This window comes from Coprinopsis cinerea, assembly GCF_000182895.1.
Source record: "Coprinopsis cinerea okayama7#130 chromosome 4 map unlocalized cont3.4, whole genome shotgun sequence".
NCBI classification, from domain to species: domain Eukaryota; kingdom Fungi; phylum Basidiomycota; class Agaricomycetes; order Agaricales; family Psathyrellaceae; genus Coprinopsis; species Coprinopsis cinerea.
Genome location: NW_003307541.1, coordinates 3,463,811 through 3,491,780, shown reverse-complemented (window position 1 = coordinate 3,491,780; position 27,970 = coordinate 3,463,811). Strand labels below are relative to the sequence as shown.

The window sequence follows — 27,970 nt, the reverse complement described above, 5'->3', positions numbered from 1 at the left end:
TTTCACGATGTCTGTTACCCGCGCAAGGTCTCCTCTTAGCATAGCTATTTCGCGTTCTTTTACTTGATGACCTTGTTGGATACTCGGTTAGCTGGGATGACACGCCGCATATGGTAATGGTCACCTACTCGCAGCGGAAACGAAGGTCAGGTGGTCGAGCAGCATGAAGTGCCTGGCCGCCGCTCTATCCTTCCTTGTGACGGGAAATCGCAGATCCATCCTCTCCTCGAGATGTTCTCTGAACCTTTCTAGCTCTGTTGATACCGTGTTCCTCAGTTCCAATGTCAGTCGCGCTGGGTATATGGCGTGTCGTACCGTGTTTGAGGCCGATGGCTACATTTCCTTGTTGGAAGGCGTCGTTCTCGGCATTCTTTCTTCGGCGGTTGAACTCTCCTATGTACCAAGTTGCTAGTTCTCGGGAACACTTCAGTCTTTCCATCATCGAGCGGACGGCGGCTTCGTCGATGTGAGAGCATCGATCGCCCGCGAGAATACACGCTTTGCACCCTGTTACTGACGCGTCAGAAAATTCGTTTTATTTGCGTGCAATGCTGCCCTTTTACCCATGATATTCATCAGGACCTCGCAACGTTGGAACGTCGTTTCACACCTCGAGCAGGTTCCAAACGGACCCCCGATCCTCAGTTGGTTTCTAAACGTTATCCGGACCCATTGGGAATGAAAGAGCTCAGGGCGAAGGAGGTCGAACTCTAATCCGCTGACGGGCACTCTGGATGCCATTTGGTCTCGATGATGCGATGAGGGGGGGGGGGGGGACTGTGACCGCTGGAGAGACTGCCAGAGGTTATCAACGGGCCTATTTGAGGACCCAGCTAGCGTGGGATAGGCGAGTAGATCGAGATAGGTTTCTCTAGTCGCGTTTGTGCGGGCCGGACGGGTTTCTTTGTTGAAGCGGTCTCACCTTGTTTCGTCGGCGCTCGTGTCGTAATAAGCGCCGTGTTGCTGTACGTCATGTTATGTGGTTGTCGCTAAGTAGGGGAACACGAATTCATACGTCATTGATCGGCTTTCCCCGTCGACATCGCCTTTCCCGCGCGTTTGTGCGCTGTTGATCGATGGCACACACACACACACATGTTGATGACTTACATCCTTGGTCGGTCCGTGTTGCAATTAACGGGAGCATGGTCGTCGTCCAACTCGTTCTTCTGGCGCTTTGTTTTGGATGGCGTCTTCTATGTGGTCCGTGCGTTTCATTGCAGGGTATAAAGTCTTCTCGTCGGTCAGGGTGGCTACTGTCGCGCTTGTCCTAGATGGAGGCAACCCCATGTGAGTCTCCTTTCCTTCGCTGACTCCTTAGTCTGGCGATTTTTATCGTGTGTTGATTGTGTACCTGTCCTTGCTCTCGCAGTTCTGTATTCGACCTTGCATCCGGACCTTCGATACGAAATACTAGGGCATTTGAACGCGGAGGAACTGAACGTGATGGCGCAGGCTGGGTGTCGCGTAGCGCCCAAGGAGCTCCTCCTTCGATTTACAGCGTTGTTAGTCCGGTTCTCCTTGGATCCCAAGGACTTCCGGGCGTGTATGATGACGCACGGCGCGGTGGTTTCCGGCTCTGCGGCCCTCGCCGTTATCCTGCCTCGACCTTCGTCGTTCGTTCCGAACGACATCGACATCTACGTTAATTCCAGCGGCCTATCTGGCCTTCTCAAGTATATCCTTACCCGGACACCGTACACCAAGGAAACCGTCCTCACTCGTGCACGAGGTCCCGATGTCGCGTATTCCGTCCTTGTTGGCGGAACCGCCATGCTCACGGTCCGCCTTTTGGAGGATCCTTTGTCGGGACGGTCGCTGAACGTCGTGGAGGCCAGCACCCGATCGCCCCTTTCGGTGGTATGGGGGTTTCATAGCACCCTCGTCATGAATGTAGTGCTGCATTCTGGGGTCGGGTCTGCCTATCCCCGCCACGCGTTGGAGGGTGTGGGGGTAATCAATTGTGTCCGGGGAAGGATGGTACGAAGGCCCGCATTGGTGCAAGCTTTGGACAAGTATCGACGGCGGGGCTTTCGTCTTTATGCGAACCTTGTTGATGTTTTTGCGTCTCAAGATCGCGCGGTGACGTCGACTCCGGCGTTATCGCAACACCATTGCGGTACGTGGGCGTATTGTCCTCAGACTACCAGGGATTCTTTGGATCCAGGTATGCTGTGGGTGCCTTTCCCAGGATATACATCGGACGATATGCTGCAAGGTGTCCCTTCGGTTTCGTGGAAGCTGGCCCATGATGGAGAGTGCTGTCGAGAGCTGGCTCCGTGCCCGGGCTGGCTCGAAGACGTGGACGGTCGCCGTGCTAGTGGGTCGTTTCCCCTCTTTTTACCTTGTTCGGGATTGCTTACTTACCTCTCCTGCCTCGCAGGTATTGTGACTGGTTTCTAGGTCCGTTGGCATGCATGCATGTCTGTTTGTTGTCTGGACTCTCTCACAAGCCTACGCCCGTCGAACTCGTGTATGGCTTGTTCTATTCGCACGAATACAATACACGTTTGGGGAACAGATCGAACACGGTGTGGAGCTCTATCGTTGAAATCAAGAAAACTGTTACAAGCTGTTTATTAGGGACTGCGGATCTGCTGACTCCTCTATAACAACCCTGAGATGTCGTCAGTAACGTACGTGGGGCCAGAATACGACACCGACGTACAGATGCATTGGCCTTCGGAACTGTGTACCCATCCTAATTTCATCCCGAAATCGATTTTGCACCTGCCTTCCGATGCTAGGCGCCAATGGACCATTGTGATCTCTATTTCCTTGTCTCTCCATTCAGGAAATACAAGACACGCCACTCCGGAGTCGTTCAGGTTTCGGCTGGTCTTGGGGCAGTACTCCCATTCTCCACATACGTGGTTTCTGATGTCGGCCCATGATTTACGCACGTCTTCCCTCCCTCGGTAGTTCCAGATCATCTTCACTCCCCTGGCCTTGTACTTTTGTCGACTTTCCTCTGTCGCTGGCGCCATCGTCTTGCTACTCCCCTCGTTGAAACTGGTGCTGTTTACTAGGCCTATCCTTCGGCATGTGAGGGTGCCATAGCTGCACACTACGCCCCAGTAGGCGATGAAGTTCATCAGCACTGTGTTATGAAACGCGAATACCGTTGAGATGGGGCAGACTCCAGTTTCGATTATGTTGATCTTCTTTCCGGTGACCGCGTGTACGAGGTTATAGCTCTTGACGATCCCGTTGCGTTGGCCCTTGTATATCTTGGTGTCTTTCGGGTGGGACGAGCGTTCGTACTTGGTTTTTCTGACCAGGCCGTCGACAAAGGGTGACGCGCTCTCTGTCTTCACGTATGCGTCGATGTCGTTGGGCACGAAGTCGCTGTCTAGTATGACTGCAAGGGCGCAGGATCCCGATATGATGGCGTCGTAACGGCGCATCAGATCCATCATGGGATGAATGTCGAGGTCGAATAACATGAGAGCGTGAGCGATCCGACGAAACATCTCTTTGGGAGGGGCTGCTTCGGTTGGCGGGTAGCTGGCGGCTGGCGTGTCTTCCAGGCCCATTGCGGCTTCGAGCTTGAGGAGTTGATTGATATCCAGGTACTTCAATATCTCTTCCTTTAATTCGAGGGGTAAGTTCGCCCAGCAGACTATGTCAGCGGTTTGTGAGCTACTTCGTTCGGGATAGAGAGGTCAAACGTTTTGGGCTCACATGCATCAGACGCTTTGTCTTGGCGACGACCTGTCCCTTTTTTGCCCTTGTTTTTCTTCGCTTTTCTGTTGGGCATGGCGGCTACTTGAAATAGTACTGGTGCTTGGAAACGCGACGGGTCTTGGGGTCAGGGAACGGGCAGGTTCTTGAAGTATGGAATCCGTGCGTTATCGCTGTCGTTTTTTATAGCCTGTGGACTCTTATGATATATATGGCACGCTGTTTGGCTTCACTTGACGTACACTAGCGAACCTGGAGTTGTTCCTTAATGCGTGCGCCCCCGTGTCTTGTCGTATCCTGTTTGGTTAATGCGAGTCTTTCCTTCCCCGCCCCCTCCCCTGCCATAACGTCGTTGCTTGCCTGTTTGAGTGCACCTAGGTCCGATGTGCCGGCTCAGTGTTCCTTTTTACCGACTCACGCTGTGTTTCTTGTGCAGAAGCCTGCTTTGAGACTCACTCTCAGTGACAGTGTGTTCGTATGGACCGGTGGTCACGCAGGGTGGAAGGGTGCGGCTGATTAGTTTTCGCCCGGGTTCTTGAACTTCTCTGGCATCCTGAGCACGGGTTGTTTCAAGGCTGGCATCCTGCGCACTATTATGTACGATGCGATGGTATTCCTTGACGCGTTAAGCACGAACTCGTCCAATACATGCACTCGGCACGTTTACATTACAACGGATAGGTAGTAGACGCAGTCCTTTCTACGATTGTTCCCCAAGATCTATGACTGTCTCCAATGTGACCTTCGCCGCTTGTAATGCTTCGTCTTCTTTGGTTACGTTGGCGAGCATTTCTTCTATCTTTTTCAGCTTGGAAGTGGCAAATCGGTTCACCGTCTGGGCAGCGATTGGATCTGAGTGTGGTGCCGTCTTCCTGTGAATTCGTGCGGCGTCCATCCACCGCCTGAACCAGACCCTCGACTCGATGATACCCTCCAGGCGAGCTCTTTCCTCCGGATTATCGGCGGTTACTAGCTGGGAGGCGATCTCGTCTACGCGGTGGATCAGTTCGCGCGCTTGACTAACTTTAGATTAGGCGTCCTTTTCTTACCGATTTCTCCTGGAAATAAGGCTGCTGCTGCTTTCCTCATATCTAAATCCGGTGCGCTGTCCCGGATTGCGGTGAGTTTCGCTTCTATCAATTCTGGAGAGTTTTCGTTAGGTCTGAGTTGTGTGAGTAGCACCCTAAGGGCGATGGCCGCCTCCAGTGGCTCGATGTGACGGAAGAGGGGGGCCGGGAGTCTTTTGGGGATGGTAGGCATGATCGGGTGGGTACCTTGTCTATTGTGTTTGCTATTCCATTGGGCTTTTTAAAGGCACTCAGAGCGGGTTTCGACTTTGTTCGTTTCGCTGTCAATTTGACTTTTGCCCCCCTGTCTCGTCCGTGTATTTTTCACTGCCGTGAGGGGCCTTTCTGACGGTTTTTTCTACTGTCTTACAATTTCGAGGATTTCGAGTGGGACGCACCGGTCCTCCGACTACTGCGGGCGCTTAAATCTAGTTTCCCGTTGCTCGCCACCCCGCGAGTCGACGTGAATACGTGATAGTCAACTGTAATCATGATAATTGGGCAGTTATATGTGGTTCCTGAGTTCCTGTTTCGTCCCTCCAGGTACTTCCAGCGCGTTGGCGGGGGGGCCAAACCTTTGCTGTGTACTGTGTCCTTCCCTTCGCTTTGCTTCGTCGTTTGATGGCATCAATCGCAAGCAGTCCAGTATTTGGTTCTCCTCTGAGCGTCCCTTCCAGTCAGAGTCGAGTCTCCTGGGCTTGTTGAGCGGGTTTCTCCCGTCATCCGTTAATTCTAGAATTCAGCTCAGTAGTCATTGAGTATACGATCTTTCGTTCGGGGTCGGGCGCCTGAATATATAGTGTGTTAATTTTAAAGTCCCCGACTTTATTAATTCCGCTATCCGCTGCCTTGCCGCTGCATTCCAGACGAGCTCGCCCTGGAGACAGTGCGAGTGGGAGTCCAGGTGACATCGCGATTCATTGTACCGATTTATTGTGCCTTCTGCGTGCTGCTTTCCTATGTGTTCGACTAGTGGACGGAATCAAGGTCAGCAAGGACAGGTAGCGCGACGATCGCGGTCCACCCTGTCTCTCTCCTGTTGGAAGGTGTTGGAAGGTCCTCCGCCCTCTGTTCCCGGTTTCCTCGAAGTTGCATTGGGATAATCTGCTGCTTTATCTGCCCTATTACCGCCTCTTCGATCTTTCTGGATTTCGGCTTATTTGTCAACCCCCCTCCCTTATTTTGACCTTTTACTTTCGTTCTTTCTTTTTTTTTTTTCCTTTTTCCTTTTTCTTCGTCTTCGTCTCGTTCTCGATGTAATACTCGCGCGAGTTCTGCGTTATCCGCACGTGTATTCTTCTGCTCGATGTAATGCTCGCGAGAGTTCTATGTATACTACACGTGTATTCTTCCGTAGTATATAGCTTAACTGCGAGATAGCTTATCTGTCAGCTCGTCGGCTTGTTGGTGCAGAGCCCTTCTAGATTTGATTCTCATCCGTCTACGTTCATTCTTTGAAATTTGTTGGAACGCGCGTCTTCCTGTTGTTCGTCTTCTATGTCCTTCCCTATTCGTCGCTTCAATCGTACTTGTGGCTCCAGAACCTCGAGGGGAGCGTTGGTCGATAACCGTCTGGTGGCTTCCTATTCCGGGTATTATCACCTTGAGTAGAAGAGAAGACACTCTGTACCTACGAGGGCAAAAGACGCGTCGAGTATTGTAATACAGCGAAGCACGGCGTTCATTCTCCACTTGTTTCCCTTCATCGGTACGAGCATGAATGTTACTTGGATCTCGACGATGTCCCCTTCCCTGATCTTTACTGGGCCAATGCTTTTGCTTTGAAGACTGTAGTTTGCATTAGCTCCCGTCTCGTTAGTCGGCGAGGGTGGCCTTACCTAGCATTCCCTGTTCCTGTCTCCGTGTTCTCTATTTTCTCCAGGTAATATACTATGTTGTCTTCTCCGTAGAAGTACCTGTCCCCGGCGACTTGCGTTAGTGTCCCGTTGGGGTCTATGTCGAACCCGATGGTATACGCTTGTCCTTGGGGATCATCCGACCTCGACGTGAAGTATCGATTGGAAGCCGATATGCTGACCCCGTTGGGACTGGTTGTTACGACGTCGGAAGGCGCGAGACTACCCTCCTTGACGCATCTGCTGAAAACGGAGTATATTTCCGATATGTTCTCTGCAGCACGCGAGAAGGTGGGCGTGCTGAATCCGCCAATCGTTACGCCTTGTCGAAGGTACCTCGCTTTGGCTTTCATGTTGGGCCTGCGTTATCATAGGCGTCGGTTTCGTTCTCTTTTCCCAGAGCTCTTTTTTCTTACGTACCTGATGGCCGCGTCGAAAGGCGGCAAGTCTTTCTTCATAAGTATTCCTTGGAGGTGCCATACCATCTCGCTCGTAGTCGGTCCTTCGTCTGACCTTTGGATCATTCTCCACGTTCTGTCGTTGGCGAAATACGACGTCGTTAGTTCGGAGTGTACGCGCTTCTGATGGCGAATTTGTCAGTGTGTGTTCGCCCGGAGGACCTCTGGCCCTTACATGATCCAGTGTGGCCAGCTGCTGGCCTGCCAGGCGATGACCTGTTCGCTCTAGGGCAAGCTGCTCCAATTCTGCAGCTGCGGATGCAGTCTGATAGTGGACGTTCATGGTGAAGCGCTTGGAGCAGTGCTCGAACAGTCCTTGCACATTTGTAGTCCCGGCTATTCGAGTTTGACGGTGTTGGGCGACAGCTAACACCGTTTGATGGTCATCGACGATCTGTGCTCGAGGTGGATACGTGCAGGGGAATGGACACGCGGAGCGTGTGTAGAAACGCTAGATGTGCCCTGCCGTCCTACGGCCCGAACAGACCGTGTCCGCTTTTGGCTATACATCCTCGCTTGTGCTCGAGTCCTCTCTCTCTGTGTCGCTTCTTGTTTCTTTTACTCCCTGTCCCTCTTTCGATTGCGCCTGTCTTTTCCTTAGTTCCTTCCTGTCTCTTAGTTGTATGTTTACGTCCATCGTCGTGCCACGGATATCGGACCTTAACGGCGTAGGTATCGATGTAATTACTTGATACTTGCTTCCTATCAACTAGACACAGGCACGGGCTTTTCTTGTCTTCGTCTTCTTCTTCTTCGTCTTTCCCTTTTTTTGTCTTTTTTATTTTCATTTTTTAATTTTTTCACCGACGCATATTTTAACCGCTTTACGTGTTTGTGTCCAGTGGTTGTATTCTCGATCGGTCTTTTGAACGCAGCTCGTTACACTATCTCTCTTCCTTATTCCTTAGATCGCTTGTTACCGTCCCCCTCTCTCCCCCCCCCCTCCTCCTCCTCTCTTCCACTCCTTCTTGGATGGATGTGCGTGTTTCTTTCTGATCTGCGTTCCTATGGGTGTCGGCGATCGTTTCCGACAGATTTTCTTTTCGCGTCCCCTCTCCCCCCCCCCCTTCCCCTGTCTAAAGTACCCTTTCTTTTATTGGTCCTTTTTTGCAGCGCCTTGTGTTAAATAGCTCGCTAGCGCCTTCAACTCGGACGTCAGTTCTGGCATCTCCTCTTTGCGACTCGATTGAACGAGTAGAATGGTTCCGCCGCCTTTTGACGCCGCGTTCAGGTTCGCGTCCCATGTAATAGCGGTAAGCATCAATCTGCTGTTTCCTTTCCTCCTCCTCGCCAATCGAGTGGTTTGAATTTTTCCTTTTGTTATCACACTGTTGAGTTTGAATTTATCGTCCTTGATAGACCACCGGATGTCCCTACGTGAATGCGGTGGCATTTCCGATAGACAAGGCGTATCCGATGCTGGCGCCGATTCCGATTGCGAGTACCAATCCTGCGCGTGTCGGTTTGGCTGGGATCAACATGACCAGTTATCTTGACCAAACTCCGGCGTCTTCTAGTCTGCTGACCTTTAGGATGGGAGGAGAGGGAGAGTTCCCTAACTCCTATGGTCGGACGGGTTACATTTACGAGCTTTCGAAAGAGACTGTAAGTGGCCATACTGGGTTGTCGTCGCAGTGAGTCCAGCAGGCTGACGGTGCTTCCGTCGCAATTAGGAAAACTTGAATCCAATGATTTCGAAGATGGCGCCCGATTCAGGTGTTAAGGGCCATGTGCTCGTGGTTTTGCTAGACGATAACGGGTTTCAAGTGGACGCTACTCATGCCGATATCAGACCTATCTGCATTGGTGTTGCTCGGTACGTGTCGGCGGTGATTAACGGTGAATGATCGTCTAATGATCCTCAGTGCACTTTTAACCCGCCGTGCCGACATCCAATCCATGCTCGCTTTCGACAAGCTCGACGTTCCGATAGCCTTCTTTACGGAATTCCAAGAGCTTCCCGAATACCAGTTCACCGCGGCAATGTCTACTGTATCCCTGTCTTCTCTTCTGCTTGTATGAACTCTTGTATGTAGCTGTGGTTCGTTTACTGATTGAATCATGCACCGGCTTCCCGCTCCAAGGCTGGAGTTCTTATTTTCCCGCCATGACGAGGCCTTTATAACCTCGTTTGGCCTGGCACAGCTGTTTTATCCCTCGCTCTAATGTCTCGCGAGCCTTTCGAAGTACCCGAGCTCATCGAGCATATAGCCAGTCATTCGCGCTGGTCGCTTCGCGATATAGCGGCGTTCAGGCTGTCCGGGCGTATCCCGTCGATTGTTGGTCGTCGCCTGCTCCTTGAAAGGGTAACCCTTCATGGTCACTTTGACGTCATCGACGGGCGCTTGTTGCTGTCGAGGATAGACGCCTTAGCCGATTTGGTTCGCTCCACGCCATCCTTGGCACCACTTGTCAAGCGGGTATGCCTTTCCTCGTGGGGAGCGGACAGCGGTTGGTTACGCTCCGACGCGCTGAAAAGGGCGTTGACGGTCCTGTGCGAGGGTGGAGGGGCGACAGAGCTCTCTATCGCTCGCTTGGGCGTTGAAGAGTCTTTGGGGTTCACCCTCCGCGGTATACTGCGCGTCTCTGGGTCGAGCTTGATCCGACTCAGGGTCGTACATGTACTGGATGTTCCGAAGGCCGTCCTCGAATCCTGTGTCAACCTGCAGGACTTGAACGTGGACGGCCTTCGTATGATTGATTCTGGACCCGATCCGAACCATCGCCCCTCCTTGACCGCCTTTCGTTATTCGCATTCGTCTGGTATAGCCCTTGCAAATGTCGACCATTCGCCGGATCCCATCGTCTCTATCCTCGATTGGAGCCAGCTACGCTTGCTAGTGGTTCGGCTCTCCTGGTACCGCGACGTGCGCGTGCTTAATCATGCCACCGCTGCTGCCCAGACGTCGTTAGAGAAGTTGGAATTGGAGGTTTCGAGCTTCCATAGTATGTAACTCTTGTTGCGTAACCCCTTCCATATTATCAGCGCTCACCACTTTGGTTCTGTGTTTCTCACAGGAAATCGTACTCGCCCCGGTGTGGATCCTGTGTTGCCGATGTTACCTGAAGTACGAGAGGTTCACTTGGTGCTGACCACGCATTACCATTACATCCGCGTGGATGATTGCCCCCCATCCGCTTTCGCGCTTTTCGTTGGGTTGTTGGACTGCCCTCGCCTTAGAGTGCTACATCTGGAGTGCGTGTTCGGGGCTCTGCTTCGGAGGAGGTACATCTATACCTTGCGATGGCACGTGCTAGACGCGGAATTAGCCCGCTTGGGAAAATATGGTAGGATACGAGTCGAGCTCGATTTCGTTTATAGCAGTAGTTTCAATATTCCGAGTTGGGACCCCGTCTATTACGATGAGATGGTTGTATTTGTAGAGGAAGACTTCCTGGTCAAATATTTCCCTTTGACAGTGGCTTCCGATTCCATCGAACTTGTCCTCGTGTGATTAGATAGGTATATAGCCCGAATCCTCGTATGGCATTGTGCTGAATCTCGATGCTTGTTAGTAAACAGTCTACCAGGTGTAATTCGACAGGTCTGGGGTGTTTGCATCGTTGTTTGTCTTGCTCTTTACTCTATATAAGATGCGGTTGGTGGATCGAGGGTTGACCCCCTCCCCTTTATCTGTGTCCTTGCTCAACCCAAAGCAATAATGAAACACGATTTCACTTTGTCTCCTCATGGGGACGCCATTAAAGCCCTTACCAAGTTGTATAACGAGGTGAGCAAGGGCGCGCATCTCCCTCGCTGCGTCTGTTACCTCCACACGTTCTAGAACTTCCCGACAACTAACTATGTTGGTGTACTCTGGGCCTCCGACACCGAGTCCCCCGCCCTTCTGCCCGTCGCGTCTTCTGTGCTTGCTGGCCCATCGACGAGTGGAGGTCGCATGATCCTCCACGTGGAGGTACTGGACCCTGACCTCCCCATAAGAGACTTTCCTTTGCGTTGGTTCCCACTTCCAAATCCAAGCGTCAACGGAGCAGTAGGGGGCGCCGTGTTCTTTCGCCCCTCGACGAGTGTGCGTCGGTTTCTTTATTGATTATTGATGGACGCGGTAACAACGTCGATGCATTGTCCCCCCTCCGTGCACTAGAACCCTTTGAATCCGTCGTTTTCCAGGATGCTGGGGCAGGAAATGTGCTCGTTAATCGGTGCCAATGGGTCAGTTCTGGCGATGTTGTTCGATGGACGTGGCATGGCGGTGGATGCCGCTGAGGACGACGTCCCGGCTGTATGTGACGCTCTTTGTAGGTGTGTCATAGTTGCATACGTCCACTTTATCCGCTCTTAGTCTTACCTCGCAGTGCCATGCTCCTCACAGCAAGCCAACTTATCAGGGGTGTAGGGTTCACTAGGCTGAATGTCCCGTACAAGCAGTATTAGATAAATTGTTGAGATACGCGCCGTCGTTTTTGCGCTCGAGCTTGATGTAGTAGCCGTGCACTTCGTTATATGTTGCTGAATCTTAATGGAAAAAAAAGGTGCTCCCGGCTACGGTCTGTAATGCGCTGGCTCGACCACGTCCTCTCACGTACAGTATGTGTGTCCGTAGGGCCAGTACGATTCTATCAAATCGTTACGGGTCTTGGGAAAACATCGTTAATGACGTAAGCTTTCGATGTTCTTGACCACTATCTGAAGCCCGGGCGTCTAAATTTAGCGAGTCGTATTCGTATAGCCACTTAGTATAAGGTTAGGGTGGGAATCAGAAGGGTCGTCGAGTGCGAGGTTGTCGTTTCTCTTCAGTAAACCGCCATCGATCAAGCAATCAAGTTCCGCCTAGTTTGGCCCACAACCTTAGTGCCGGATACACCCGTCGTGATTCGTCTGGGGAAGGTTAGATCGTGAATTCCATTGCAAAGACTACATATGGATCGCTGGTGCGTAGTAGTCCGTGGTAGAGACACGGGGGTCTTCAACACATGGTCTGTAGAACGTGGTTCCTTTGAGCGCATCATCACGAATAGCCTGACGTTACTCCAGGTCGAGAGCGGAACCGCTCGTCCAGGGTTTGAACCGGGTCAGCGTGTATGCGTCGTTTGATTCGAAGACAGACGCAGACGATGTTTACCGGGCGGCCTTGAGGAAAGGATTCGTTCAAGTGGTCCACAGCAACGACTTTGACGCGATGTCGGCGACCTTCCCGAACCACGTAACTTGGGATCCAATCCATGGTCCTTGGGGCCATAATGTGGTGACGAATTGGTGGTACGTCGTATCAGTGGGCCTAGTTCCGGGTATATATCCGACTTGGTGAGTGTCAGCGTGTTTGCTCCAGCTCGTTCGTCGATGACTGAAAACATGGCAGGATCGATGCTGGTCCGCAGGTGCAGGGAATACCTCATGCTGTTCACGATAAGGTCCGGAGCAAGCAAGAAGCGGTGGCCCTTTATATGGAGCGTGCGAGCAGCGGGCATATACGCAGGTTGGCGCAGGCCCCTCCGGAAAGCGATCTAGTTCGTACCAGTGGAAACAAGAACGCAGAAAGAAGATCCGGTGCCTTCGTCCCCGCTATCGAGTCGATTAACGGCAGTACGACGTTCATCCCCGTCCGTGCAGATCTCGATCGAGGTTCAGCGAGAGATGATCCGGCTTGCGTCGGTGTCGACTATACCAGGGTAGCGATCTCTTCAGCGTCGTCTCCGCTAAGCGCTGGTTCTGTAGTAGTCGGGAGGCCACCGCACTTGCGAACATTCAGGGAGATCGCCAGAGAGAAAAAGCTCAAGTCTCGGCCAGGTGAAACCGACGAGGCGGCTCCATCCGTCCAGCAATCGATCAGTCCTTCGATCTCCAGCGTCAGCAGCATCACAGTGTCCTCGCAAATGTCGTCCATGGGCTCGGAGGGAGACGGGGGTTTCCATCGCACTAATGTGGATAGCGCCGATTGAGTGTAGCGGGTATGGTTCGGCTACCGTGGCCGACGGGCGAGAGTCTCGAGTACATGACGGCGTGCTTACTTGAGAATGTTATTACCGCACATCGGTCGGGTGTCTTTAGATTGTACAGATTTTGGCGCTTGATTTGATGCTGCAGTTTCCATACGCCAATTCACGGTAAGAAATTTGTAAGCGGCGAAGGTGGACAAGTGGCATATTTATTGCGTGCACCCCGCTTATTACCGCGAATCCGGTGTTTGAAATTGTAGTGAAGCCTCGATGTTCTTGGTTCCGTGAAAGGCTCGCTGTGCCTTTTTGAAGAGACCGCGTGCGCTCTGATTACATCCGACGTGTCTCTTTTGAATCTTGATACCTGTCTAATGTGAAGATGGTTGCTGAAAGATGGTTAAAATTGCGTCCTCTCGTTGCGCTTCTAGAGATTAAACTGCGTTTGGTTGATCGACGGGCACTCGCTCCGAGTATCCGTATATCTGCGTCTCGATCCGAAATACTCGCTGTTTTCAAGGTCCTCGGCACGGATGGGAATTTGCTCTAGTCGTATTTGCCTTCCTTTGTGGTTAGGTCCGTGCGTACAATCCCGAAGGTATAAAGGGCCCCTAGGAGGCAATTGAAAGTGCAGCTACCTTTGCTGTCGCTCGTCGGGTTCCTTCCTGCGTAGCTTCAATCCTGCGCCTTCACAATGAGTTCCGCGTCCCGTAACAGCTCGAAACTTTCTAAACCCCGTCGTGATGATGTAGATGAAGGGTAGGTCGGATACATTGTTGTAACCAGACAACCTGGACTAAGGCGATACAAACTAGTGAGGACAGATCGCGTTTGACCGCTGTGTTAGATGTAGGGACTTTCAGATACGTATGTTTCGTTTCGAACACTCACCTGTTCTTCAGGACGAGACTAACGTGGGGTCAGAGACTCCAGTAAGAAGCAGTAAACGAATGTTGGTAATTGCCATTGTATCGTCCTTTCGTTGCGTTGAGTTTCTCTTCCCAGTCGCAAGCCTTCCTCAAAAGCCTTGGAAATGCAAGATATACCCGAGGAAGTGCTGACTGACGAAGACGACGACGTATGCGTCAATGCTATGAAACCAGGGTGAGCTTTACTTTCTCAAGGCGCGCCGTTTACGTTAGCTTACAGTTTCTTCCCTTTCCCGTAACCTTACTAGTCGTTTCGATAATCGATTGCCCAGCAAGACTGGACTTTCTTTTTCGTTGCCTCGGAGGTATGCGAACTGGACTTTTGTCGCGAGTGTCTTGTTCATCGGCTTTCTAGGAGAGCTAACAAGGTCGAGGTGGTAATCATCCCACAGCCTCTAGGCGAGCGACTACTCCGTACCCGCCGTCTGGCGTAACACCGCGGCGCAGACGAGCGGCATCTCCTGGAGACGTTATATCGGTGCACGACAGCGATTCTGTAAAGGGCGTTCCTTCGAGGCGCGGCAATCCTTTCGTGGACGACGAAGCCGTGGAGTCAGCAGGCGACCCGTCTGAAATCGAAGAGGACCAAGATCGGTATGAGAGCGATTTCATCGATGAGTGGGTCGATACCTTGTCCTGTAGCTCGTTCCTGACATGTATCTGTCCACAGTCGATCCGTCTCGACGCCATTTCTCGGCCCACAGCTTGCGAATGAGCTCGACGCGGATTCCGACGGGGATGGTCGACGCAAGCGCCCTAGGCTTGGGTCGCCCCTGTTCTTGGCGGCGAGGTATGCGTTTAACGTTCTTCAGTCCGTCGTATCCGTGTTTATGGATCGTGTTGTCGCCGAAGTCCCTCCCCCGTGCCGACCAAGAAACGAGAGCACGGTGATCGCGCCAGACGCCGAGCTGACGATGCGAGAGCGTCCATTGTTCCTAGGTCCGGCTCGGGTGCTTGTATTCGACCTTCGCCCTCTCGTGGTACGGTTCACTCCCTAGTCTCTGCATCGAATTTATTACATCGTTATTGCAGGGTCTTTCCAGCAGTCGGTTCCCGATTCTCACCGCCCGCGACCCAGACCTCGAGCTGCGGGTACCACGCCCTCGTCGAAAACGTCTAATCCTGAGTACCAGGGTAGAGTCACGGCATCGATTTCAACAGACCTTGCTATATCCGATCGTTCAGTGTCTCTCAAAGAGCGCCCGCGGCCTTCTGAAGAGGAAAACGACTCCTCTGCGGAACATTCAGCCTATTCCAACGGCCGCCGCAAAGAACCCGTCTGCTTGTCTTCCAAAGGGGATTCAGCGGATTCCTCTGCTGCTGTCATTAAAAAGGATGGCGGCGAAGGCGTCGAGATTGAGCAAAACGAGGAACAATACGAACACGATGACGACGTTCCCATGCCCGACGATGACTGGCTTCGCCCGACTTACAAAGGATTGCCGAAGTTGAAGTAGGATCTATACCATATTGCTCTTCGTATCATGTCATGTATGAATGAACTGACGTTTTGCCGATAGATATGTCTTACTTGAGAAGACGTCTAAGAATCAGAAAGAGCGATCGGATGATAGTTTGCTGTCCCCGGCGAGGATCAAGGACTGCATTGACAGGAGCGGCCCCGATCATCTTCAGAGGTGCGTCTCTCTTACCACTTTGTAGCGTTCGGTTGTGCAAACCTCGTCTCACCTCGTGTAACGACGTAGCCGTCTATTTAGGCTGTTGACCATGAAACACTATAAGCTGTACGCCAATGCCTCCAGGATAGATCCGTCGTTAATCAAGCCGTCGTCGACTGGAACGAGCACGTTCTTCAACGCATCGCCTAGGATGTACCGCCCTACTGAGCGGTCCCTGTCCAACAACGTCTGTTTCGTCATGACAGGAACTGTGGCTTACTCCTATCTCACCGAAGATGCCGTCAACGCTACTTCATACAAGACCACGACTGATCATCGTATTGGTCTCTACCCTTTCGACGGGGAATTCCAACGTGCCATGACTCTTTTTGGCAATTTGGCTGGCAAGACCTCCCTTATTTATGCTTTCCACGGAGGAGTGATTCCTTTCACCACTCGTGTCAAAGGTGGGCTCGACTTACACTGAGGTCCGAAATTTCCATGTTCACCCGCTTTGTGTCAGCTGGAGACGAAGACCGCGGAAACATCGTCGCGACCCCGAAAAAGGCCGGTTTATTCGGTAAAGGAATTCCGTCTCAGCCCACAGGGTCGAATCCATTGCTCTCTAACATCAAACGGAAACATTACCCGCTGCCGCTAGCTTTCGATGATAAAGGTAGGTGACAGTCGTCTTGATTCTGGGTCGCGTCGGTTCCTCACTTTTGTTTCGTTGTAGTTCCGGTCTTCGATGCTCGTCGAAAAGACAAAGTTTTCAACGACAGCGATTGGGATGATCTTCACAGATTCCCGATCTGGACGCGCGACGAGGTCCCTCCGTATTGCTTGGTGTCCGTAGGATACACTGCGAATACTTACCTTATATCCACTAACTATTCTGCCAATGCTGGCTCACCGTACTTGTCCCTTAATTTGCAGTTTGTCGTTGTCCACAGCGATCCTGTGTCCGCGTAGAGTTTCTATTGTTCTTCTGTTGGCCCTGCATGCTGTACTGGTACCTAGAACATATAGAACGAGCTTCGACGTTTTGATATAGACGTGCCTCTAATATATGCTTTTGTGTCTTGATATACCTCGCGCGCTACGCCCTCGCTCGTTATCCGGCACTAAGTCGTGCATCAAACGGTACGAATTGGTGTGGATCTGGTTACATGGTGGCGCTGTACATCCTAGTTGACAATCTACCATATTTGCAGAGCATATGTTCCAGTACGAATATGTTGTACTTCATCTTTTCCCGAACCTCTGCGCTGAATGCGCGAATAATCTCTGCGTCAACTTCCTGAAGAGCCGACGACGTGGATGGCTGGTCGGTGCAGCTATACCCGAGTGAGCGAAGTCCTTTTAAAGCGCCTTTGTTGAGGGAGATGACGGTAGCCGCCATTTCCTCAAAAGATGGCATGGGTACGATGCCGGCGATCGCGTAGTCTCCTGCGAGCAGGTATGCTGTCAAGGGTCCGAAAGTCGGAAATTTGGCGGTGCTGAACAGTCCCCACAACGTTTGGAAGGTGACGGTGTCGGAGGGTCCTCCGAGCAACCAACTATTACACGCACTCTCGCCAGTTGCGTCCCACAGCGACTCGGCCACATCGACTGTCCGATTTGCTCTGGCGCCGTACGCGGATGGGTTGCAAAAGAACGAGCGTGGTCGGTCTGGATATGCCTGGATTCGTGCGCGAAAGTGGGTGGCGTCTTCGAAATATATCTCCGAGTGTTCGATCAAAAAAGGGGTGTTATGGGTCACCCCTCTGTGTATCGCTGCGCTAAACAGTCCGGCCCTCGTTCGAAGATGGCTGGTTGAGAACGGTCCGTCTCCTTCGAGTACACGTCGCCTGGATGGCGCCAGGTCTCGGAATGGCAGTTTCTTGTCTCCGTTGTCGCGCACGTGTTTCACGTATTTAGTGATGGAACTTCCTCCCTGGCTGTCTCCGTCCTCGAGTGACGGGGGTGCGGCGTCGTGAGGACGGTCGATAAGGGGTAGCAACAACTCGATTTGTCGAAGGAAGTGGAATACGGCTTCTTTGTCGACACCTTGAAATCTCGGTGTATTAGTTCGAGTTTCTGTATGTGTTGGGGAGTATATAAGCGGACATACCTCCACGGTTATCGAGTGCCGTTCGGTCAGGCGCTGCACTAGCATACACCTGGTCCAACACGCTCGCTGACAGGTGGCCCAGGGAAAACGTCTCCAATAACCCCCCAAACTCCTCTATCGAGTCCTTTGTCTCTGGGGTGGCGATCGCCTGCAGTGCCGGGCGAAGACTCTGAACCCAAGTGTTCACTTTCTGGGACGGGAACCGACCGGTTTTCCCTGCTGTGATGGTCTTGATATCGTGGCAAATAGACCCTATTTCGGGAAGGAAAAGCGCCCATGCGCCCAACTGTTCCACCACCACCTCGCAGAATTCGGCCCTCACCCGATTAGTGGGGGATTGGGGGAACTCGAACCAGTCCAATAAGATGGGTTCCATGAGTAGAATGTAGTCGTCCAGGCTCTCCGTGATGAACACTCTCCGCTTGAGTGGTGCGAGGACGTGTGTCTTGTCCGAGTGAACCATGTTCGGAAACAACTCCTTCGCGTGCAACTTGAGCTCCTTCTTCGGGTTCGAAACAAACGTGTCGAGCTTTGAGATAAAGGCTGCCATCCAGGTGTCCTCTTTGTTCCGGAATGCTGCGTACTCCTTCTCCATCGATCGACGTAGCCACTGCCATGACACCATGTTGACCATAAGAGCGAGCCCTCTGTGGCAAACGGCGCTGACGTCGAACAATCGCTGCTTGGCACCGAGTCGCGAGTGCAATCTCCAAACCCCCAGGATATCGTTCGTGCGTAGCAGCTGGCAAAGGTCCGTCAATAGTTCTTCGACGAGAGAAAGCGTTCCAGAGGTGTCCTTGCGTTCCTGTATGCATAGCTCGATCTCGACGTTGGCGTTCTCGACGAGGTTCCTGTTGCATATCCTCCCAGCAATCGCGGCTACGTCTTGCGGGCCGTCTCTCTCGCTCCGACCACATTCGTCTCCCACTGGATGGCGTTCGCCGCCCTCGCGTTCGTCGTTGGCGGATGGACGGTGCGCCTCTTGGCTGACAGCTGTTGCCGTGTTCCCTGTATATCGGTCAGGACGTGGTGTTATATCAGCGTTCTCCTAACTACTTACGGTGTTGTCTTATACGCTTGGGGCGGATCACCTCCTCTGACGAGTCCGCGTCCTCTTCCGCGTCACTCGTGGTATACGCATCCCAAGCCGCTGCCCTTTTCCCCTTTCCCTTCCCTTTCCCGGTCCGATCGCCATCTTTCTTCTCCTTTTCCCCTTTCTTATTCTTCTTGTTCTTCCTCACTTCGTCACTCGATGCTTCCTGTCCGGCCCTGGCCGATCGACCGTCGCTCGTCCTTCCATCCGTTTTCCCGTCGTCATTAGTACCACTGTGCCCGCCGGACGCGCTGCTTCCAGCTGGAGCCTGGGACACGACGACGGTTGAATGCGTTGCCGCTGTTTTGCGAATGGACTTGGTGACATCTATGGAGATAATCAAACAATGGTCAGAAAGGGGGTCTGGTAATGTACGATTCGAACCTCACTTCTTCGAAGGGTCGGGTTCGGTTGGGCGTCATTGATTCCAGACAGATCTGAGGCAACGCAGAGTGGGATCGTGATGCTCTGGGCTTTAAGGTGACGGTTCCACGCCGCAACGTGCTGAGCGACTTGCGTATTGCCGTATCGAGTGTTTGTGATGGTGTCTGAATTGTGTAGTCGAAGGAGTTGGTCGGCTGGCATGTTACGGAGGTCTTGGGTGTATTTGGTTCCAATGGTCGTGTCCGCCCCTGTCCACCCTGGTCCCAGATTCCACGGTTTACAGCCAGTTCGAATGCCTTCATCGTTAACGAACGAGAACGCGCTCAGAAACTTGTCTTTGTCGATTCGCATGAGATAGTGCGATGGAAACTGATTGACGATGTAGGCGTTGAACTGTAACATGGCGCGGACGAAATGTTCAAAGTGTGCCTCGCCCGAGAGTCCAGCCTCGCCGTCGATTCCGAATGATGCTTGTCCCGACGCGTGCTTGCCGATCGCTGGTACGATTCTTAAGGAATACGGGGTCAGCGTGGAATACGATGAGTAGAGGACCACGAGGAATACGTACCCCCAATCTTTCATTTCACTCGCGATTTGCCAAACTCGCTCCTTCCCTATCGCGGTCGGGAGAGAACCCTGCGCAGAAGAGCCTGGAACATCGAACGACTTGCTGGGGGAGTAGCAAATGATCATGTTCCGATGATAGGGGCGAAGGAGGGTCCGGGTGGTGTTGTATCGAGAAATGACCGCGCCATGACAGTGAAGTCCGTTAAAAAGGTTGGTGTCGAATTCCTCCATGACGATCGCCACCTTGTAGTCTCCGAAGTACATGATTTCGGGCTCGACGTCCGGGTGAGGGAAACTCATATTGGTCATAGCTGTAATGCCTCCAGCCGAATCGCCGCAATCGACGTGGTTGCCTCCGAACGGGCCAAGTACGTCCCGGAGGCTGGTGGCTGATTGCGACCGCCGTGTCGTTTCGATACCATCGGGATGGGGTGGGACGGGAGGTGGAAAGACATGGCCAAGGATGCCGGAGAGAAGAATAACAAGACGTCGATTGATTCGGTATTTGGAAACAAAGTTATAAGTGTCCGAGTCTGTCATGATTATGGAAACACGCACTGTCGTCCGCTGACACCGCCGTGGATATATTGAGTTGGACGGCAGGGAAGTAGGCGTTACGGTAATCGCCGATTCGAGGGACATTGAGGTAGTCGCTTCTGGCTGCTATCGCGTTCGCCAGATCCTTCGAACCGTCTTCGAGGCCTCCGATACCCGCTAGTACGCCCGCCTTGTGCGGTGTCAGCTGCAAACTTCGTTCTGACAGTTCTGTTCCACCTACTCGGACGATATCGCGAACCAGGCGAGCGTGATCATCGAGAGTCTTTCCGTCCGTTTTCCTGGCTTTGTGGGGCGCGTCCATGTCGCGCGCGATTTGATGAGAAATGGTGAGGGGATATGCCCGTTTCATGTCGTCCAAGGGTACCGCGGCAGTGTTACGTTCGAAAGCCAGACCTCCCGAATACGATTTGGTCGCAGCATCGAATGTTGGTTTGTCTGCGGTAGTGGCATCGAGATCGCCATGAAGTCTGTCTCTTGCGTCTCTGAGGAGCTTGAGGGTTTCTGCGTCGTGCTTGTCCCTGGAAGTGACGGTGAGCGCTAGCCTCTTGTGCGTACGAAGACGTCGCTTACCCCGCTTTGCTCCACAGCACCAATACATCTTTCATGGGATCCTGGTCCCCGTCCATGTTCCTCCATAGAAATCTTGGCTCGTCGCGTGCCTTCACCATGAAATAGCCTGTACTCCTACTGTCAGTTACGATTCCGGGTGATAGAGCCGTCGATCGTCGTACTCACCTTCTGCTGTTGCGTTTGCCGCGGTGGAAGGGCATTGCGATCGAACGGCCCTGTCGAGAACTTTCTGCATGGTAGCGGCATCACCCCTACCGCATAGCAGGTAAATGTTCCCTTCTCGACCAGGTACAAGAGGGTGGGTGGTCAAGCTGATGACCTCGGCGACATCGGGACCTCGGTTCGGATGAGTGAATACTGGTAAAGAGTTGGGCGGGTCAGATAAGTCGACGGGAGGATTGTTCATGGTAGTTGGAAGTGCGACGCGCTCGGTAGCTCGAGTCAACGGTGCAGAGAACAGCGACTCGACGAGCGTGAAAGGGACAGGGCACACCTTTTATGAGGATCCTGGACGGTGCGACGAATGTTGTGGTTTGGCCTGGGTCCTGGCGATACCGGTCGTCGATTTCTCGGTCGCGTTACTTACCCTCCTTAACGCGCGGAGAGTTTGCGATTGCTGTATACGCAGTCGGCCTGGTTAGGCCTGACCATCGTGTGGGGCTGCGAGCGTAGTCCTCTTGGTCGATCGAGATATTCAAATCGAAGCGCAAAGAACGCGGCTGATGTGTATGCGTGCACGCGAATTGGCTCTGATAGTTGTGTAGAACGCGCCTTAACAAAACCGGATCAATATGGATAATGTTAACTGACTCTTAGACGACGCACCCTAGACACCACGACTCTTTCTGGACTGCTTCCTTGCGCGCCCCCCTGGTTTCGATCGAAATCGTTTGCGCTCTGTGACGTCTCTGTTCGTCCTGCCCCGTCCGACCTCGATGCATTTTGTGACGCACTTCGATCCCAGTGGAGTATAGAGTTTTGGGTCAGTCGTGTCGTGTTACGGATTGAGCGGTGTGCCATGACTTCAGGCTCAGATCAAGTCTCGACGACTGTTCTTTTGACTTTCTGGTAAAAGGCTGGAAGGAATGTCTATCATCGGGTCCGAAGGATTCAAGGCACTTACTTTACAGTTTTTCTACTTTTACGCGTTTTCGGTGCTCATGTCGCATCGCTGGCAGAGTATCCAATTGTACAAATTGGACGTCGGACGCCTCGCGAAAACCAGGCATCACCCGTGGTACGCTTGCTGGCGACAAGAGTTCAGGGACTCGCGGTTTCGATGTTTACGAGGGAAGTCCAAATCTAGCGTCGATTAATTGGCACGAAAGCGCCATGCTATAAGGTGTCGTGTTCTGTACTGCAAATCGGCGGGGGCCGTCATACACGGGTCGGGCTAATTTGGACGCGAAAAATCGCCCGGAACTGGTTGGTTGAGTCTTCAGGACAAACAAATTGGAACAGAGGCCAAAGGCAAACAGAACTGAACATAACCCGCGCTAACCAAACGGAGTCGCGGAAGACCGTGCCGATGGCTTCGTCTGTTCGACCGCGGATTCTGTTTGCCTTTACCGTTTCAGTTTGCTTATATCTGTTTGTCTTTATGGCTCGCGAACTAAATCGGCGCGGACTTCCGAGTATTGTTTGGTCGGAATGGATCTGGCTCACAACAGCAGCACACACGTCGCAACGACTCGTATATAATTACCTTTACTTACTGCTGGCACCCTTTTCCTTCTTCCTGTCTCCTTGGTTGAACAGGTTCCTCTATGCTTTTTCTTTGGGTTTGTTCTGTGCTCCTCAATGTTATCGAGTTCTCTTCCTACATCTGCCATTGCTGGTGGTTCGCGGCTTGCGCCTCGCCCTATATGGGGTATCACGTCCCGTCGCCCGGCACAGGGTACCTTCTACTATGGTTGTCTTGGACGACTGTTGGATGCGTCTCGGCTGGTATATGCGCGTCTGATGTAACCGAAATTTGTTGGAGGGATTCTGCGGGGGTAGCGCTGCTTCATCGAACTCGTGCGTACATCCACCCTGACGATCCCGAGCTGGGTTTGTGTGGCCGCGAGTCCGACGACCTATACTACGAACCCGCTTTGGGAGGGGCTTCTAAACATATCCCCTTTACACAAGACTTCGATAAGCTGATAACCTCTGGACATAAATCACGCGATTTCCCTGGGTGTCGTCTGCGGTTCCTGTCCTACGCTTTAAAATCCTCGACTGTTCTCGAGCCGACAGACAAAGTAATGGTGACAGCTCAGCTGTCGTTGTATAGGCTGTTCTGCTTCCTGACTATCCCCAAGATGAAGGAGGTGGCTACTCTTCATGGTATCTCGTTGGGTCGCCGTAACAGGTCTGGTATAGAATCTGTTTTATTTGATCACGACTGTACTAAGTGCGTAAGCTACGTCACGATACTTGAGGTGGTACCCGGTAAAGGGTTAGTCAAGAAGCAGTTGAACAAGAATCGATTCGACACCTTCGCCTCCACGCAGATACTCGATGACGGCACTGATGTCAAGTTTCCCCCGCCGCCCCTCGACGATTTAACTACCGAACGCATAGTACGTGGTGCCTGTGCTAAACTTCGTCCGTCAGCGTTCGAGGAGTCGGGGTGCGCCGTATGCGGTATTCTACATCCCGCGAGCTCCATGCAATCAATAACAAGCATTCGCAACACGCTTCTTCTTTTGGACTGCCCAGGAGTTACACGAAGGGAAAGACGTAGCGCCGAAGAAGCTATTGCGCCGTGTAAAGGGCCCGTTTTAGACCCAAGGTGCGACAAGGTATGTACTCCTTGTCGGACAAGTATTCGAAAAAACCAGGGCACTCAGTACCTAGGAGATAATAGAGATGTACCAGAGTGAATTCAAAATACCCTATTCCGATGCTCTAGCGGGACCAGCTGGATTTAATAAAAACATTGTATCCATGTCGCAGCTGCCTACCACATAATGTACTGTTTTGATGTCCCAGCCGGGCTGCCCAAACAATGTGGAACTCCCAGAAGTTGGTTGTTGCCCAAGCTTGCCGCCCAGCTGGAACATTGGGTTAATCCACTGGTGCCAATGCTGAACTTGCAGGAATAGGTTAGTTGTTCAAGCTCACAGGCCAACTGGAACATTGTATTTGGGCTGGTAGATCACGTGTATGACCAATGTCCGTGTATGACCGATGTCCCAGCTGGGTAGTCCAGAAATTTGGACTACCCAGCTGGGACATTCATCATTTGTAGATCATGCCCAAGGCGCAATGTCCCAGCTGGGTAGTCCAAATTTCTAGGCTACTCAGCTGGGACATCCGACATGGACATGGATTACGCTCAAGTCATATGTCCCAGCTGGGCAGTCCGGATCATGCCCATGAGGAACCGGATTAGGCCCACGGCAATTCATCATTTGTAGATCACGCCCAAGGCGCGTGTCCCAGCTGGGTAGCTCATCATTTGTAGATCACACCCGGCTGGGACACTCGACATGGACGTGATCCACCAATGACAAATGTCCCAGCTGGGTAGTCCAAATTTCTAGGCTACTCAGCTGGGACATTTGTCATTGGTGGATCACGTCCATGTCGAGTGTCTCCGCCGTGTGTAATCTACATCTGATCCGCTACGAAGCTGATTTACGCCCACTGCAATTCATCATTTGTAGATCACTCCCAAGGCTCGTGTCCCATCTGGGTAGCTCATCATTTGTAGATCACACCCGGCTGGGACACTCGACATGGGCGCAATCTACAAAAGACAAATGTCCCAGCTGGGTAGTCCAAATTTCTGGGCCCACCCAGCTGGGACATGTGCCTTGGGCGTAATTTAGGCGCTCGTAGGAAATACCCGTGCCACTTTTCATCTCATTAGTCAACAAATGATAATATTACGTCTCAACTGCGAAGTGAATATAAATTTGAACTGCTGACGCGGCCACTTGTCTAAACCTCTCTTCTTCATTTTTTCTTCATCCCAAAAAATCGAAATGACCACCAAAACATCCCAGACCCCCGACCCAGTGCTCTACCTAGATCCACACGAGGTACGTTGGCTCATATCACTCGATCACACATAACTCATCTTTTTTGGCAGGTCGAAAGAAGCGCAACGTTGGCCAGTGATCGTGTTGGCCACATTCCTGCAGACGAAGACAAGATCGAGGTTTGTACGCCACGGCTATGCATCCATTCACCACTAACTCTGTCCTCAAGGTCTCACCTCAGTCTGACGCGGGCAGCCCATCTCCTTCCACCGATCTCCCCCGCCCAGCACCACGATCCAAAAGCACCGCTGGGAAGGCACCCACCCGTCTCCCCCGTCCTGGACCGCGATCGAAGACCTCATTGAAACCATCCAAGAAACAAGCGACCATTCACCGCAGCCGTAAGTACCAGATTAACTACCGCCCGGAAATTATTCTAATGGGATTGCGCAGTCTTTCCAATGATCGAGCAACGACGCCGAGACCGCCAACTTGCGGCTCGCGCTGCTGGACGTGAGTAACCTACTTTTCTTTACATTCGCTGTTTCTTACTTTGTTTACTATTGTCTTCTAGATGCCGCTATCGCCCGCTTGAAATACAGGAGCGTTGTCAGTCGCCTCCAACAACTCAGCAACACCCTCTTCACTATCGACGACATCCTCAACGCCGACGATCGCGACAACTCGGACAAGGTCAACGATGCCATCAAGGTTGTCGAACAGGAGATTGGAGGCGAATGCCTGTGGGATTCCGCCGATTCCGACTGCGCTTCTCTGGGCGGGATCCCATCTGACAGTGACTAGGAGGTCCCCAATGTATAATGTATTTTTTGTTGCTAGATGTTGAATCCCATGTGATGCGTACCCCTTTTCCATCCACCCATGAGCGGCGAGCGCTGAGCCTCGCCTCATGTCCCAGCTGTAAGAAAAAAAAAAAAAAAAAGATAATCTAGAACCGCGGCGGCGCGTGACACATGAGGGACGATGCGGTTGAACCCAACCATACCCACTGACCAGGTCCTCACAACATCATGTCACATCGCAGATGAGCGCTTCAGGTGAGCAATTTGAACAAGGGACATGGAGCATCTCTACAACATCATTAACCACCATCGTTAGTGATAGTAAATCATCGCCTTCATCATCTCCGCCATTTCCCTGCACAGACTACTTCCGCGAGCCGACGCAGGCGGGATTTACCAAATGGGATTACGAGCCTTATACAAATGTCAAGGACAGTTGGAAGTCATCGCAATCATACCCCTACTGACCAACGCAGCTGCCTCCCCAAATGCTCCTGGAATCCGCTCCCATTACGGTTCTCAAAGACCTTTCTATCCCCCAGGCTCAGCGTCTCCTCAACTACATTTCCTCGCGCCTGCGCTCGTGTGCTTTCTGCCTCGATGCTTGCCGTGAAGAAATCGATCGCGTAGATGGCTTGTTTGAAGCCTGTTGGCGGCAGTTTAAGGTCGACTTGGTGAGTTTGAGCAATGTCGTTGAGAATTGGTCACTGATAATTGGCGTAGAATCAAGCCCTTATTCTCTACGGCTCTCTGTCATTGCGCCTCCCTGACGATCTGATCCCCCCCACCTTCCTCCTCCAATGTAATCGCCTTCTTCTGGAAGGAAGAATTGACTCCATTCCAGATGTAGCGCTGGAAGGCTTCTCCCCAGTACCCACCCCCCAAAGACTCCCCTACTCCTCAAATCGCTACCTGGTGGATCCCCGGCGAAGGAACCATTGCACCCCAGAACCTCTCTGTTTCAGACCTCCTCGACGCCTGGTCTCACGAAGATCAGGAGCTCTGGGCCCCATGGCATTTTCACAAGATTGCCATCCATCCGTGGGACGACCAAAGGATGCTACCCTTCGTAGAGTCCTACAAGATTATGGAGGAAAGGATGTTGTCGGCCGAGACAGAAATGAGGAGCGCGATGGAGGCCATGGACGTCTTCAAGTCCTCTTGCGATCGACTCCCAGAGGGTCTCAGGCGTAAGCTGGTCCGAACTCCTCCTCAATCGCCAAAGTCTCCTTGGGGTCCAGGAACCGGTTGGGGATCACCGTTGGGTCCGATGACGAGCAGCTGGGACAACAGCGGTAAGTCCTATCACACTTTCACTCTCTGGAATCATCTCATTCTTTCTCCCCTGAAGGATCCACGTTCCAAGCAGCCCCGGAAGATACCGTTGACCGCATGGATGAGGAGGAGGTGATTGAGCAGCTTGATCGCGTAGAGCTAGTTGATTGAATTTCTCTGTTGTCCATCCATCCCACTTCCAATGAACATTAGGCTCTTCGGGGATGAAGCATCTCATCCGCCATCATGACGCTCTGTAGCGATCCAGATCGCGCGAACACAAGATCTCCCCAATAATCACTAGCGAATGTTTGACCCCAGACGGTGGGTATTATATATGGGAGATGGGCTGAATTTCCGCCCAAAACTCACCCCCATCAACCCCACCACCCCTCGCAGTCCCAGCATAGCAAAACAGTTGAACGTCAGCCCTTCAACAATGCTACCGCCTATTTGCGCAGAGTACGTTACAGTTGCTCAAGAACTGACGAAAATTGTTGAGGCCCTCTCCACCATTCAAGGTGTGTACATCTAATCATAGCCGAATGCCCAATACTGAATGACCAAAGATTTGGAAAAAGGCATTGCGAAATATACAAAGTTTCTAGTTTTCCTCGAGGATGGGGAACTAGATAACGACGATAATCAGCTAACAAGAGAAGCCATGGAGCTGGTCTCTGAAGCTCGTAGGAGCATACAAGTCCACGTCAATCTCGTTCAATCACTTTCATCCACCGTTTCATTGCGAGTGGGGAAGATCAGAGTTTTAAGCGGCCTATTACCTTTGTTCTCACAACGGCGAGAAGAGGCCATCACACGCGCCATGGCTCAGTACAGCGTCTCTCGACAGGAAGTCGAAGCCTGGATACCGCAGCTGGAGGGATTGGGGTCAGAACTTGAAAGTCGAGAATGGGTTACAGCTGAGATTCTGATGGCTATTGAAGGACTTGGGGCTGGGTTAATCCATCGCGACGAACACAGGGCCATTGACACAGAACCCATGGCTCGCAGGCTCAAGGCTGCACTTGAGCTCCTTAAAATAGATACACACCTACACCAATGACCTATGTCATCAGCCATTGTTGTGGACTCCTGGAACTGAGAGCTTGGAAGGATGACATCAAG

General features: G+C 52.2%; 11 protein-coding genes across 11 annotated transcripts; 7 read left to right on the top strand and 4 right to left on the bottom strand.

The window, feature by feature from the left end:
- Positions 1–1,446: 1,446 nt before the first annotated feature.
- On the top strand, positions 1,447–2,403 carry CC1G_04153 (hypothetical protein; the record flags this gene model as incomplete). The annotated part of the gene is made up of 2 exons (XM_001836788.2): positions 1,447–2,320; positions 2,384–2,403. The coding sequence occupies 2 exons, from the start codon at positions 1,447–1,449 to the stop codon at positions 2,401–2,403; spliced, it is 894 nt and encodes a 297-aa protein (XP_001836840.2).
- Positions 2,404–2,606: 203 nt separating this feature from the next.
- On the bottom strand, positions 2,607–3,760 carry CC1G_04152 (hypothetical protein; the record flags this gene model as incomplete). Its single annotated transcript, XM_001836787.1, has 3 exons — positions 2,607–2,617; positions 2,669–3,622; positions 3,685–3,760. 3 exons carry the CDS (start codon positions 3,758–3,760, stop codon positions 2,607–2,609), a joined length of 1,041 nt encoding a protein of 346 aa, XP_001836839.1.
- A 624-nt stretch (positions 3,761–4,384) lies between these two features.
- Positions 4,385–4,944, bottom strand: CC1G_04151 (hypothetical protein; the record flags this gene model as incomplete). Its single annotated transcript, XM_001836786.1, has 2 exons — positions 4,385–4,674; positions 4,734–4,944. 2 exons carry the CDS (start codon positions 4,942–4,944, stop codon positions 4,385–4,387), a joined length of 501 nt encoding a protein of 166 aa, XP_001836838.1.
- A 1,240-nt stretch (positions 4,945–6,184) lies between these two features.
- Positions 6,185–7,348, bottom strand: CC1G_04150 (hypothetical protein; the record flags this gene model as incomplete). The annotated part of the gene is made up of 5 exons (XM_001836785.2): positions 6,185–6,334; positions 6,386–6,539; positions 6,590–6,967; positions 7,028–7,188; positions 7,241–7,348. The coding sequence occupies 5 exons, from the start codon at positions 7,346–7,348 to the stop codon at positions 6,185–6,187; spliced, it is 951 nt and encodes a 316-aa protein (XP_001836837.2).
- Positions 7,349–8,481: 1,133 nt separating this feature from the next.
- CC1G_04149 (hypothetical protein) lies at positions 8,482–9,087 on the top strand (the record flags this gene model as incomplete). Its single annotated transcript, XM_001836784.1, has 3 exons — positions 8,482–8,670; positions 8,739–8,881; positions 8,931–9,087. The coding sequence occupies 3 exons, from the start codon at positions 8,482–8,484 to the stop codon at positions 9,085–9,087; spliced, it is 489 nt and encodes a 162-aa protein (XP_001836836.1).
- A 143-nt stretch (positions 9,088–9,230) lies between these two features.
- On the top strand, positions 9,231–10,520 carry CC1G_04148 (hypothetical protein; the record flags this gene model as incomplete). Its single annotated transcript, XM_001836783.2, has 2 exons — positions 9,231–10,011; positions 10,084–10,520. 2 exons carry the CDS (start codon positions 9,231–9,233, stop codon positions 10,518–10,520), a joined length of 1,218 nt encoding a protein of 405 aa, XP_001836835.2.
- A 207-nt stretch (positions 10,521–10,727) lies between these two features.
- CC1G_14521 (hypothetical protein) lies at positions 10,728–12,966 on the top strand (the record flags this gene model as incomplete). Its single annotated transcript, XM_002911473.1, has 5 exons — positions 10,728–10,796; positions 10,851–11,096; positions 11,172–11,329; positions 12,062–12,331; positions 12,387–12,966. The coding sequence occupies 5 exons, from the start codon at positions 10,728–10,730 to the stop codon at positions 12,964–12,966; spliced, it is 1,323 nt and encodes a 440-aa protein (XP_002911519.1).
- A 688-nt stretch (positions 12,967–13,654) lies between these two features.
- On the top strand, positions 13,655–16,480 carry CC1G_04145 (hypothetical protein; the record flags this gene model as incomplete). Its single annotated transcript, XM_001836780.2, has 12 exons — positions 13,655–13,719; positions 13,776–13,809; positions 13,863–13,912; positions 13,966–14,064; positions 14,289–14,507; positions 14,560–14,869; positions 14,922–15,015; positions 15,075–15,342; positions 15,410–15,526; positions 15,596–15,975; positions 16,032–16,184; positions 16,245–16,480. 12 exons carry the CDS (start codon positions 13,655–13,657, stop codon positions 16,478–16,480), a joined length of 2,025 nt encoding a protein of 674 aa, XP_001836832.2.
- A 193-nt stretch (positions 16,481–16,673) lies between these two features.
- CC1G_04144 (hypothetical protein) lies at positions 16,674–21,199 on the bottom strand (the record flags this gene model as incomplete). Its single annotated transcript, XM_001836779.2, has 9 exons — positions 16,674–17,557; positions 17,622–18,629; positions 18,682–19,041; positions 19,104–19,606; positions 19,667–20,198; positions 20,224–20,392; positions 20,444–20,741; positions 20,794–20,899; positions 20,959–21,199. The coding sequence occupies 9 exons, from the start codon at positions 21,197–21,199 to the stop codon at positions 16,674–16,676; spliced, it is 4,101 nt and encodes a 1,366-aa protein (XP_001836831.2).
- A 3,571-nt stretch (positions 21,200–24,770) lies between these two features.
- CC1G_14520 (hypothetical protein) lies at positions 24,771–25,571 on the top strand (the record flags this gene model as incomplete). The annotated part of the gene is made up of 5 exons (XM_001836778.1): positions 24,771–24,827; positions 24,878–24,946; positions 24,997–25,168; positions 25,221–25,280; positions 25,342–25,571. 5 exons carry the CDS (start codon positions 24,771–24,773, stop codon positions 25,569–25,571), a joined length of 588 nt encoding a protein of 195 aa, XP_001836830.1.
- Positions 25,572–26,058: 487 nt separating this feature from the next.
- On the top strand, positions 26,059–27,016 carry CC1G_14519 (hypothetical protein; the record flags this gene model as incomplete). Its single annotated transcript, XM_001836777.1, has 3 exons — positions 26,059–26,244; positions 26,421–26,865; positions 26,922–27,016. 3 exons carry the CDS (start codon positions 26,059–26,061, stop codon positions 27,014–27,016), a joined length of 726 nt encoding a protein of 241 aa, XP_001836829.1.
- Between the last annotated feature and the right edge of the window lie 954 nt (positions 27,017–27,970).